The 13,607-nt window shown below is 36.2% G+C and overlaps 1 protein-coding gene across 1 annotated transcript in view; it reads left to right on the top strand.

The window, feature by feature from the left end:
- The window catches only part of LOC139961155 (exportin-T-like), a 57,035-nt gene that overhangs the window by 35,839 nt on the left and 7,589 nt on the right, over positions 1-13,607 (top strand). Inside the window, exons 20-21 of the mRNA XM_071960103.1 lie at positions 1,433-1,552; positions 12,367-12,423. Coding sequence (XP_071816204.1) covers positions 1,433-1,552; positions 12,367-12,423 — 177 coding nt within the window. The remainder of the gene's footprint in view (positions 1-1,432; positions 1,553-12,366; positions 12,424-13,607) is intronic.

Raw genomic sequence — 13,607 nt, 5'->3', positions numbered from 1 at the left:
CTCAATGATGAGATGAAGGGACAGCGGATATCCACCAGTAGATTTTAGAGGATCCAAAAATAGACCTGGAAAAATAAATGGAAGATTTTAACTTAAAAAGTCTGAGCTTAACCTTAAAGACAATGTAAGTGCACTGGTAGTACAATGCAGAACTATTCAAGACAGATCGTAATAACTGCAAATAGAAGAGACAATTCCAGCTGTAGACATTTCTGTGAAGACATCTATATCAGATCGGTGTATTTCCCAACCAAAGAAATATGATCTTATCTATAAGGAAGAAGGTTTGTAACTTGATGATCCTTTTGGAAGCGTTGACATATAGATGGACCATGGGAAGGATGTATTCCAGTCATATCCCACAGTCAAGTCCAGCAACCAATCATTGTCTGATCTGAGTCATCAACTGTGGTCACTGTGTTATTGGGAATACCATGCCAACTGCCTGTTGTTTTGTTTGGGGTTTTTTTGAGGGTTTTTTCAAGCAGAACGATGGTTAGAGCAAATGTAATCAATCTTACGATGATCCAACGATCTTATGTTTTTGAAGCTATTGCTGATTAAATCAACATTTCTGGAGGAACTGAATAGAAAGGAAATCAGTGTTTATTTATTAACCTGACAAAATTAAGCCACACAAAGTCAGTCTATTTTTTAATTAGTGACTCATCCATTGAATGATGGCTCTTTATCATTCTAAAAGTTTTCCCCAAAAGATGCTGGTTGTTTTTAGATTAGTGACTCATCCATTGAATGCTGGCTGTTCATCATTCTAAAAGGCAAGAAAGTTGCTGGTTGAATTGTTTATTGCTATTTTGACAATTAGTGAAGTATAATGCAGCCTTATGGTGTATCTCACTCGATCATAGTTTGATGTCAGGGTTGTTCAGTGAAGGAGGGAATTGTTGTCAACATTCCAAGCATTAAAAAGAAGGGACTTTGTGCCGAATTTCCATCCATTTCTTTCAAGTAACTGATGAAATGATTGACAATCTTATATTCTTTATCTTTTCTTTACTTTCCTTTGTTTTTTTTTAAAGGGGTTGTGGTTAGGGTTATATTTCATATTGAATTATACATTGTTTGGAATTCTCTACCGAGTGGACTTTATACCTCAATTTTTAGCAAGAGCAATTGCAACATACCTAACAAGGAAAAAAACATTAAGGTCTTTGTTTGATAAATGGCATCTACTTCAAGTTGTCTGATGATTATAAATTAAAAAGGGGAAAATACTTCATATCAGTTTTTAACTGGCCTCAGGTTGTATTAGAAGCCAACAAATGATAACCTCTGGTAACTTATGACGGCTGTTGGGTCATTATTGATACACCTTATATAAAACTAGAACAATTTGGATAGACTCCTTTTTGCTTTTTGTTTCTCTATCTTTTGTGCTTTCTTCATAATTTTGTTTTGTCTTTTCCTTCAGGCTCTTACTGAAATGTCTTCAGTATTAAATCTTTTATTTACCAAAGAAGGAGCCGATTTCATCCAATTTTTACAGAGCAAGTACTTCCCTAGTATATCACTGCCGGCAGACACATCGCAGGTAAGGTCTTAGCGTCGCTTGAAAGCACCATTCCTAGTAATCCAAATGTTTTATATTATGTATACCGTTAAGAGTGATTGATGTGGTCCTTTATGGGACGTAAGGAAAAGATGGTATTTGATGAAACTGTAGTTTGTATCTGAAGAAAGAGAACAGCTAACATTGTTTCTTGTCAATGACCCCCGAGAGTGAATGCAAATTCGGAGGACAAGGGAAAGGTCAGCAGAGGACAAACACAAAAATCGAAAGGGCCTCTGAGGTCGACATTGTCAGGTGAAAAAAGATGTTTGAGTAATATCTATGTAGACGGAGACAATGCCTACCAGACCACTGACTGTATCCCAGCTAATATTACGAACAGCCGGAACATGTCTTTAAAGTGCGACCTTTTGAGAGGGAATAACTCAGAAATGGACACACAGACAGATTTATCCACAGATGAGGACGAGTAGAAACATTCTTGAAGGTCACAAATGATGGAGGAGTGAAACTTCATCAGACAGGATGGGATTTTATTTATTTAGCAGCAAGGCACATCCAATGTTCTGTACGGACATTAGGAAAATGTCAAAGATCATCTGAGGTCCATCAAACTTGTTTCTTTCGTTTTTATGAGAAATCGTAACTTGTTGAGATGCATAATTGACAAAAGCTCTAAAGTTGCCAGTGCTCGAAAGTATTAAAATCTCTATGATTCTTAGTTTGTTTTCTGTTTCTTTGTTCGTTTTCTTACCTGGAAGTGAAAAAAATAAAGGAGTGATTTAATATAAGGAGTTCACTGCAGCTGCCTCAATCAAACGCAACAAACTGGCAGTACATAAATTTGTCCAATCTTTATCTTCTTCAAAAACAGGTTAAATCTGTCAGTTTATAACTGAAGTCCTAGACTCTATAGACTTTTTCACAGGCCAAAGGATTGTGGGTAATGACTATTCATGATGAAATATCCCTGGCTCTCTCACATTGTTGGAGTATCTCAAACTACCACATTACCCACAGATTTTACCCACAGATTGCACCCACAGATTGTGCTAGAGCCTCTTTGGCTGTGGGTACTTTAGTATATATACACAACTAAATCTTGAGTTACCTTGTGGTTAATAGTTTATAAACCAAAAAACCACATGAGCAGCACGAAAACAGGATCGATCTTAAGTAATGAACCAAATCTGTAAATCTCAATTTCATTAACGCTTTGCTCCATCGGTTTAATCAACCAATAGAACGAAGGAATGCAAATGAAACCACTCTGAAAATCTAAGAAGTCAGCTAGGTAAATAAATTTGATTGGTCAAGTTCTCTGTTTGTTTGTTTATGATCGTGGATATCTGATGTATCAGCAAACTGTTGTGTATTAAAGGTGTTTAGATTCCACATGCTGGATATGAATCATACAGGAAATGTAGTTCTAATATCAGGGAAAAAAGGTGTTACACAAGTTGTCTATGGTAATGACTTGTAAACTAAATTTGCACGAAATTGTGTTTCTGATGAAGGCGTAGAGAGTTGCGTGGCTTTGACGTTTCCATCCTTTCTACAATTTTAAGCACGGAGCACTTGATACTGATTGACACATGATGAAAGCAGTCAACATGTACAATATTTGCAATGGAAGAAACAGAGTAACTTTGAGTTTGTTTAAATTTGAACCAAGAAAGGGCTAGAGCATGCTACTGATATGCTCTACTTTTGATAACCACTCAGTAACCCCCCCCCCTGCCTGCCCCCATCCTTCAAGTACAGCCTTGATGATCCCCATCATACTGCAATCCCTCCCTCCCATACTTACTGAAGTCTTGATCGTTGCCCTAACACCCCCCCCCCCTCCCCGGACTCCATCTGTAATGGTAAAACCTTTTTCCCCCCATCTCCAATTCTTATTGAATAGTGTTGATTTTTCCTTCCTGCCACTTCCACTTCATTCTTAATGTTACAACCCTTCATGGTTTACCATCCTTTACAGCACCGATGGTCTCTCCCACCATCTATCCACTCCCCCCCCCCTTCCCCTTTGGAGAGATGGGCATCCTTTAGTTGTGCCCCTCAAATTGTACAAATCTGGCAGTGTATTTAAAATGTTGCAATAATCTGTCTCCATTGCTTACAGCGCAAATATGTCTTTTTCATACTCTTGATAACTTTCCACAAATATTTGCTGTCAATCAGGAAGGACTTGCGCCATACCGATTCAGAATCATGCCATAGTGATATCAATAAAGAAGTCCCATGATTTCATATCACAAGAGCCATGCCTTTGCTTCATTCATATTAATATAACAAGTATACTGTTAAATATTTTGTAATACTCAACTGAAAGTCTTTCATCACAACCTTCATGCATGTCATTGCAGCACAGTTTTGCAATATTACTTTGTCATCCAATGAGCAGGTACTTCTAGTATCAACAGTCGACTTATTTAATTTTATTTCTTCGTCTAGTAGTGATAATAAATCGTAAATGGGTTATTCCATAAATTAGAGGGCCAGTGGTATTTTGTTATTTATTATACTTTCATGAGGCATTTGTCACGCTACTATGATCAACATGTTCAATTTTATATGATCATTGTGTTGCCACTATCTATCTGCACTAAATAACACCTAAAGAAATTTACCAAATTTACAAATGTTGTGTCTTAAATTTGATTAAAATTTGGCATTGTCAATATTTCCCAGATTTAATGAGATGCCAATTCCATCTCAAACTTTATTATGGAGCAAGGTTTTCAACAAGCATTCATATTTTTTGCCAAACTTCTTTCAGAATTTGAAATAATTTGTGAATACAACGTTGGTGTCCCTGCAACGTCTTTTTTAAAATCAGATAAAGCTATTGATCATTTTAATGAATGATGCTTGTATATAGAAACTAAGTTATTATGATATAACAATAACATGGCTTAAAACAAGTTTTATTGTGACTTATTGCAATGTAAACATTTTGGTGTCCCTTTTACATGTGAAACGTACAATTTTCAAGAAATTCAGGAGTTCTGAGGATGTAATTCACTCCTTTGCCCTTAAAAAGGTATTTACACAATGTCATTTTGAAGGTTCCTATTAGAAACAACAAACTGAAAAGGGGGTTTATAATATAAAGGTGATTGATAGATTTTGTGGCTAAATGCGCATGCAACACATTGGTAACCTTATTTATGGAATGACCCAATTGTGCAGTGTGAACACACACACAAGTGTGATGAAACGCTTGTAGCTCAACCATGCAGAACTATTGACCAGACATTTGGGTGTGCCTAAAACTGACTCCATCTGGAAATTTCAGTGCATTTTTGGAGGTGACAATGATTGACCAATGAAAACAGTTGTAATGTATTCTTGGTGAGGAAGTGGCGGTGATTGACCAATGAAAACAGTTGTAATGTATTCTTGGTGAAGAAGAGGCAGTGATTGGCCAATGAAGACAGTTGTAATGTATTCATAGTGAGGAAGTGACAATGATTGACCAATGAAAACAGTTGTAATGTATTATGGTGAGGAAGTGGCAGTGTTTAACCAATGAACACTTGTAAAGAATTCTTGGTGAAGAAGTGACAATGATTGACCAATGAAAACAGTTGTAATGTATTCTTGGTAAGGAAGCAACAGTGTTTGACCTATGAAAACAAATGTAATGTATTCATGGTGAGAAAGTGGCAATCATTGACCAATGAAAACAGGTGTTATGTGTTCATGGTGATGAAGTGGTAGTGTTCAACCAATAGAAACTTGTAATGAATTCTTGGTGAAGAAGTGACAATGATTGACCAATGAAAAAAGTTGTAATTTTGTATTCTTGGTGAGGAAGTGACAATGATTGACCAATGAAAACAGTTGTAATGTATTCTTGGTGAGGAAGTGGCAGTGATTGACCAATGAAAACAGTTGTAATGTATTCATAGTGAGGAAGTGACAATGATTGACCAATGAAATCAGTTGTAATGTATTCATTGTGAGGAAGTGGCAGTGTTTAACCAATGAACACTTGTAAAGAATTCTTGGTGAAGAAGTGACAATGATTGACCAATGAAAACAGTTGTAATGTATTCTTGGTGAGGAAGCAACAGTGTTTGACCTATGAAAACAAATGTAATGTATTCATGGTGATAAAGTGGCAATCATTGACCAATAAAACCAGATGTTATGTGTTCATGGTGATGAAGTGGCAGTGTTCAACCATATGGAAACTTGTAATGAATTCTTGGTAAAGAAGTGACAATGATTGACCAATGAAAAAAGTTGTAATTTTGTATTCTTGGTGAGGAAGTGACAATGATTGACCAATGAAAACAGTTGTAATGTATTCTTGGTGAGGAAGTGGCAGTGTTTGACCAGTGGAAATAAATGTAATGTATTCTTGAACAACCATCAGCTTTGCATCATTTTGTTCAAAAGCAAATACTGCACTCTCTAGCATTTAGTGCCAATTATCTCTAAGTTGAGTTTGGGGAGGAGGGGTGGGGGGGGGGGTGGAGATAGCAATGAGACTCCAATTAGTAGCATGGATGTGGAAATCATGGCCTGCTTTATTATAAATCAGAGTTGTAGAATTGCAAATGGTTCTCAATTCTTTCAGCTACGCAAGAAACTTTGAATTACTTATTGCTTCATCAGCCAGAAGCTCCGACCCAACGCAAATATGGGGGCCAATTGATTTTGAAGAATTTATGGGATTTTTTTATGTGATTGTCACTCTGAAACCTAATAATTCAAGTCTCCTGTTAAATATCAGATGAGTTTTGGAAAATAACAACTTTTGATTTGTCGTCATGGTCAAGGCTAAAGGTCACACCTCCATGGGATTTTACTACATTACTTTAATATGCAGCTTATCAGTGTTTTGCTACACAAATGGTCTTAATGTTCCAGTGACAGGCCGACATTTAATCTCATGAAAAGATGATCAGTCATTGTTACGATATGTATCGGCCATCAGGATTGTACATGTGTACTTCTCCAGTCAGAGGTTATGATCTCATTCAATTAACCTCAAGGTACACTTAACTGTGCTTCTAGAAAACATGTCACCATGACGATGCCAAAATGGTTGTTAAGAGTCTATTTTAAGACCTACTTATTCTTGTGATTGTAATCAGATACAAGGCTGTACTAACTGGAGATAGCACTGTACCTTAGTCATTGATCATAGGAGGTTATAGATAAAGAGAAGTAGGATTTCACTTAGTCATGATGATACATGAGAGATGTTTACAAAAATTCTACTGATTTTATCATAATAAAACGTGACTAATTCCGTGGTGATGAATTTAAAGTAAGGTTTGTTAAAATTCCCTGCTGTGTTTACTGAGCCATAATCCTGAAGGTTACTTTATTATATAGTTACTGAGCTGTTGCTTTATAGTTTATGGCAATTTGGCAATTTTACTCATTCTATGTACTAGATTATACCCGCTTTTTTGATTATTAATAACTGTATGGAGTTAAAAAAAAATTCAAAAAAAAACTGCATATGGCAGACTGTATGATTGATAGGCCTACACTACAGTCTATGTAAGAGGTATAAATTGTCCCTCAAATTTAACTTGATAATTCACAGATTGGCAAATGACAACAGTAAATATTAAGATGTGAGATCCACAGGGGGACTACTACATGCAGAAGTGGTTGATGCTGAATTGTACTAGACAAATATACAAGACCTTCCCCTTCCTACCCCTCTCTCCCTCTCCCCTCCCCCCCCTCTCAAAAGGCATTTGTTTTATAGAACTTGTAATCCTACAGATACATAGTCCTGCCTGACTATGGTAAATATACAAAGGAGATGATACAGCTAAATATAAATAACTTTACGTTCATGTGGCTAAAAAAAAACACATTACTAAAGCATGATACCGTGTAGGCAGATTTACTTTAGGAAAACTTAATGCAGAAAAGTGACCATCAAAAGAGAGCCCCCCCCCCCCCTTTTTGAATAGTTAATTTATGTCCATGTTAGTTTTAATTATGATTATTATGAAGTGGATGAGTGTCTTTTAGAAAAGGCTTTAAGTAGAATAAATTCTGTGAAATAGTGTATCTCAGTTTTCTCTCACTCTCATCTCTCAAAGTGCAATTCCCACCTGGTGAACTCAAAAGTTTTGTCCTTTGCTTTAGTTTTTCTTTTGTAATCAAGTCTAACATAACATTATGTTAAAGAGACGTTTGTTTCAGTCGGACTGCCATCCTGCCATTCGTGTTGTGTATTGCAAAAGTTGTGATTGAATATTAACCTTAAGAGCAGGTGACCCTTTATCAGGCACCTACTGATGATCATGGGATGTTTTGTAATCATATGCCAGTGACCTAAGCTGAAAAACAATGTGTCATTGTTGTATGACTTTCTCGTCTGTATCTTTGAACTCTCAGTGCAGTATTGTAGTTTAAACAATGCCACCAGGTGTAAAGGCAAAGTAGTTGATGCATGCATGATTAAACCATTGTCAGTGAACAAAGGTTCGGTAGTGTGAGACTATTTGTTTTGTGTCAATAACCATTTCCCTTAGGATCTATTAATACTTCAATGACATCATCATACTGATTTAACAACGTGGATCGTAACGTGTGTGTGTGCCATACAGCTAAAGCTTTGCACAAATTCTGCCAACTAAGGGTTTTTTGTGGTAACTGACAAAATCTTGTACTGTTTAAGTTTGTCTGAGCATGGAGCTGTTTCTGTAATAGCTCCATGGTTTGTCAGACCCAGGCTGAGTATGTTTCTTCTGTTGATGTGGGTTTTAGTAATTCTACCCCTTCAATGTTAGATATATGTCGAGTAAGTATCTGTGGTATAATATACACAGCTGGTTTCTATCATTCAGTCTGAATGTGTTTCATTGTCTAGAGGAACAATGCTTTTCACAGACTGTTTATTTATGCTGTAAAGCCATCATTCACCCCTTTTAGGATGTTTTTCACATCTTGCAACAGGCCAGGGCAAACATTAGTGTGTGTTATTGTATAGTGATCGCACATTGGGCTCAGTCTGGTTTCATATGGTAAAGTATGTCCATATAGAACCTTATTTCTCACAGTGCAATTTTCAGATTAAAAAAAAAAATGGTACATTCTTGTTTGGCGTGCACTATATTATGCAAATTAGGCGACATACATTACTTCATCGACTGAATAACTAAGTTCGATGTCAGCCTTGCCCGCAAAAGGAAAGCTGTGTACTTGAGCCCTCAAATTGAGTTAAGAATACCGTAAAGTGTCGATTGTTCAGATATCCTTGAATGAGATGTGACCCCATCGTGGGTAATTTTATACTTCCAGACGTTATTTGAAGCAGTTCTCTCAAATTGCGTTTCTATGTTTTTATTGTTTTACCTTTGTAGACAGCATAGAAGAAGTCAGTGATGTGCCCCTCCAAAAAGGTGTTTCTACCACAGCGGCTATCATATTACTATGTGGCTGTGATACAGTGGATACGAAATGTACAGTCTGTTATGTTTTACAAAAGATCTTAAAACTAACATCCGTGGCATTATCAAATGCTAACAGGCTTATTCAAAGGGTTTCTTTATAATTTGCTATTTGGGCATATGTTATCAAGGTGTTATATGCCACACACAGCCTTCATTCATGTTGTTGTTGTCAAATTTTGCTGAATAAATTTTCTCAGAATATGTTTCCAAGGTTTTACTTTTGAAATGAACATAAAGTAAAAGACCAGACTGGTCCTTTTGATAAACTTAAGTATTGTACAACTGGTGTTTGGAGAAGGAATTTATCAACTGGTATTAATAGGAACTTTGTTCAATGAAAGATGTTGAAGTACTTTGTTAAAGTGGGCTGACCCTTTTATGACTTCCCTTTTTTGTTATCATTAAGATGAATTAAGGACCAAACCACTCTAATTATATAGACTGTTTAAACACCTGGTTAAGGTTGGTCGTTTTGCCAAGTATTAAAAAAAAAAAAAAAAACCCACCATAGAAAAGAGAACCAGGTCAGATATGATATCCATGCATTTCAGTCTTCTGAAATAGTGCAAATGGATCAGTGCGCCTGTAGAGTATCTATTTCTGAAGTTCAAGAGCAAGAGTTTTGATTTGAAAAGTTTACCACAAGAACACTGTTCACCACTAAACTGTGTTTACGTGTTACACACACTTACGAGGACACCCTGTACATGTGTTACACCATGTATAACACTAATAGCAATCCCAGACCTGCCAACTTCCCCTGACATTACTCCATCAGAATAAAGCAGAATAATGCACTATGAGGACAAGATTAGTTTAAATCTAATGTATGCTGCATGGTTTACCCAAGATAATGAGCTTTGATTTAGGAACACCCTTTGGAACACACTCTATATCCACAACAGAAAAATGTAATGTTGTTGATTTGTTCAGCTGAATGGGCAGGGTTACCTTAAATGGAGTTTGAACATGAGATAAATTGGTATCACAGATAATGTAATGCAAGAACATATCCCTTCGTGTAAATTTATACAGCAATCAGCATTGAGATGGTCATTCACCTTTCACATCTTGCTTGCTATTGGGTTAGAGAGCTCATTATTATAACTGTTTACTATTATTCCACTTGTGACATTGACCTGCCATTTGGAAAATCATTTTTTTCCATGGGGCTTTCCCTACTATTGACAATTGACTTTGTGGTTCAAAATATCAGTCAGTTTAGTATATTAAAGATGAACGATAATGACAAAAAAAAACTCATTTCATATATGTAGTGTAGTTATATATGTTACCAAGCAACATATTTTTTTTTAATCAAATAGCACACCGGGAAGTTATGAGAAGGGGAATATGAATGTGCTCAACCGTCAAACTGGCACAATAATAATGATGATAGTCTCAAAAGTAGATTAGAACATCCTAAAGAAAAATCTGACTAAACAAAGTAGACGTGCTTGTATGCACTTTTGTTGGGTCAGACATAAATGTTCCTTGTTCCGTACGTCTTCCGATTCAAATCTCCTCTCAACACATTATGTTTACGTTCCAGTGCAAAAATTGATGGTAGGTTATTGTCCCGTTTTCGGCTTAAACCCATATTTGTTACAGCGCTAATGTTGAATTTATCGCATGAGTTTCAAGGTCAGCCTCAAAATTCGTTGATACATTGACGCTCATTGAAGTAGGCCTACTGCGCTAAACATGGCCTCCGACCCATCAGAATCTGAGGTTGAAGTGGGAGAAGAACCAAGCTAATGGCCACATTAAATGGGAATGCTTAGATTCAGCCTCAACGAATCTTCATTGATCTTATTCAGAGCATGAATCAGAAAATGATGGCATTGAACTCGACCAATTTGGAGACGAAGCTCATGTAGTGCCTCAAATGGGAGCAAATCCATATTTATTTGAGCCACTCCTTCCAGAAGGAGTTCCTCTCATAGACGAACCAGCTGTAGTTAATCTAGCAATCCGGGCGAGTCTCCAAGTTCTTGAGTGGTTTGTTTCAATTTCTTTCCGGTCATAAATATAACCATTTTAAAGGTGGCTGTAATTGAATCCAGCAGCTTGAATCCTCTATATATCTGTTTTTTACTTTAGGTTTAGGTTGTTTGTCGCGTCAATATAGTGTAAGTTGCAACTGAACTAACACATTCAGTCCACACAGCTGAAGTATACTCTGTACGACGAGCTCACTTTGTTATCATCTTTAATCTGACATTGTGACATTATGACACTGTGGATCATTGTACATCTTTTCGGGAAAGGCCAGAGAATTTTTTTTTCCAAATCAACAAGTTTAGGAAGTAATTGTAATCTTGAGTACTTTACCAAGAGGTAATTATAACCATAGTTTATTAGAACTACTGCTTTTGGTTTTCAATGTTCGTTTTGTGCACGACTTCACTCTAACCTCGGCAGCTTTCTAGTTTCACTTTGAACATTTGACCTGCAATTGTAACTTTATGCATTGCAAGTTTCCATTGATTGACCTTTTCGGCACCTAACATGTATATATGAGCTATGATGTGAGAAGCGTCATTAAACCCAAACAAAAAATATCTTTAAAAATTTTTTTAAATACCTATGAAGTAGTTATGAGCTCTCTTCATGTAAAACATATGGGGATCATCTAGGCAACATTGAAAGATTTCGGATTGTTCACAAACAGTCTGAAAATTCCTTTTATCCTGAATTGTATCGTGATTGTAATTACGATTACGCGCCCAAGTAATTGTAATCGTAAATCGATTACCTTGATTAGTAGCTGTAATTGTTAATGTTATCGTACAATCTGAAGTAATCGTAATTGGTTACATTCCACATGTAATCGCTCCAAGCCTGTTCATAGAGTGAGTCAGTGGTGCACCCAATATTGATCTTGTTGGCCATTCTGAAGTTTCATTGCCAATCCACAGAGAACAAAACTCCTTGTACAATCCTTGTACAATGACGAACTTGAAATTATTACATTATATATATGGGGGAAAAAACAACATCTAACATACTCATTGACTATCAAAATATTACCATTCTTATTAAAATATTGATTTTTTTCTTTCTTTCTCTCCTTTTTTTCTGTTTTTTTTTTTTTTTCTTTCTTTTCCTTTCCTTTTTTCTTTTTTAATCAAAGTTGAAATCCATTGTTGATTTGTGTTTTGAAAGCCAGAATATATGTCAGCAGCCCATACACATACATGTGGCTGTTAGGCCATGCTTTGCTGACCTGGGGATCTAGGCAACTTCTGATCCATGTGATTGAGAATGTGATCTCATTTAAAAAGTACAAAGGACACAGTGTAGGGCATTTTCCACCTAACTTTACTTAACACTTTTGTTGATGTATTCCAAGTGATTCATGCATCCTTCTTCTTTTTCCTAAAATCACAGGCCTTTTGCAATGCAGTAAGTGAGATGGATCCTAAAATATTTAAAGACTATTTTAAGGTAAGGATATAATGCTATGGTTTATTTCCCAACATTTTCATACTATAGTAAGTTTGTCTGAGAGTAGCCTACTAAAGTACTATCCAAATTTTTGTAATAGCTCTCTTTGTTTTTACAATATACTCTCTCATTAATGGGTCACTGGACTGGTACTTATCACTGCACATTTCAAGTTTGTTAAAAATCCAGTATAAGTACATGAAAGTACATATTTATAATAAGGATATTGGAAACTGAGTTCATATTTAACTTTTGGGTAATTGGTGTAATTTAGTTCAGTTAATCCTGAGAAAATATTTCATAATTGCCAATCATGGGCTTGCATGATGTGGCTCTTCTTACTCAAGAGGATGTGGGCAGTTTGGAAAGTGCTAGAAATCTTTCTTTAATCGTTGTGAAATTTCTAGGATCCTTGGGAGGGTTAGGAGCTAAAGAGGAAGTGGGTAGTTTGGAAAGTGCTAGAAATCTTTGTCATCAGAATGGCCTACTTTCATCATTGTGTAATTTTTAGGATCCTTGGAGGATTATGTGCTAATTCCCAGAATAAGACCAGGGAGTTGTTCTGTAACAACTCCCTGATAAGACGTTCTTGAGTAATCCTTGGTATTGCTCTCAACAACTCCTTGCTCTCATAGCATGACAAATAACAGACCTATCAAATGACCAGCCTCCTGTGGATAATCCTTGAGATAGATATGGCCTCACATCCTGTTTCAATCATATAAACAGAGATACTATGTTCATCATAAGAGCCATTGTGGTCTATATTTAGATCAATAGCCTAATCTGTTCTCTGTATAGCATGTGTGTTATGTCACCAATTGGGTATTCCCCTCTTACAACAAAGTTTGCTCTTAAATTGGCCTGCACCCACTCTTTTATTCTCGACATGAAAGCATAAAAGACTCGTATAAAATAATTGCCATTAACTAACTGATTTTAATTACTTTATAATATTAGTTTAATAGGTTTCCTTTGTGACTGTGAGTGAAGATTATTATTAGTTTAATACGTAGGTTTCCTTTGTGAGTGAAGGCTAATTTGTGCTTGTTGAGATTGAGTGAGAGAGAGAGAGATCTAAGAATATCTGTGTATTTAATAGTTGTTGGAGGAGGAGGAGTAGGAGGAGTGGCTAAGTCTCACAAGCATATCTTTGTTTGATGAGAACAACATGCTATGAAAGT

The sequence above is a fragment of the Apostichopus japonicus genome, chromosome 20 (assembly GCF_037975245.1).
Source record: "Apostichopus japonicus isolate 1M-3 chromosome 20, ASM3797524v1, whole genome shotgun sequence".
Lineage (NCBI taxonomy): Eukaryota > Metazoa > Echinodermata > Holothuroidea > Aspidochirotida > Stichopodidae > Apostichopus > Apostichopus japonicus.
The sequence above is the reverse complement of the archived record's forward strand: the minus strand, read 5'-3'. Positions and strand labels throughout refer to the sequence as shown.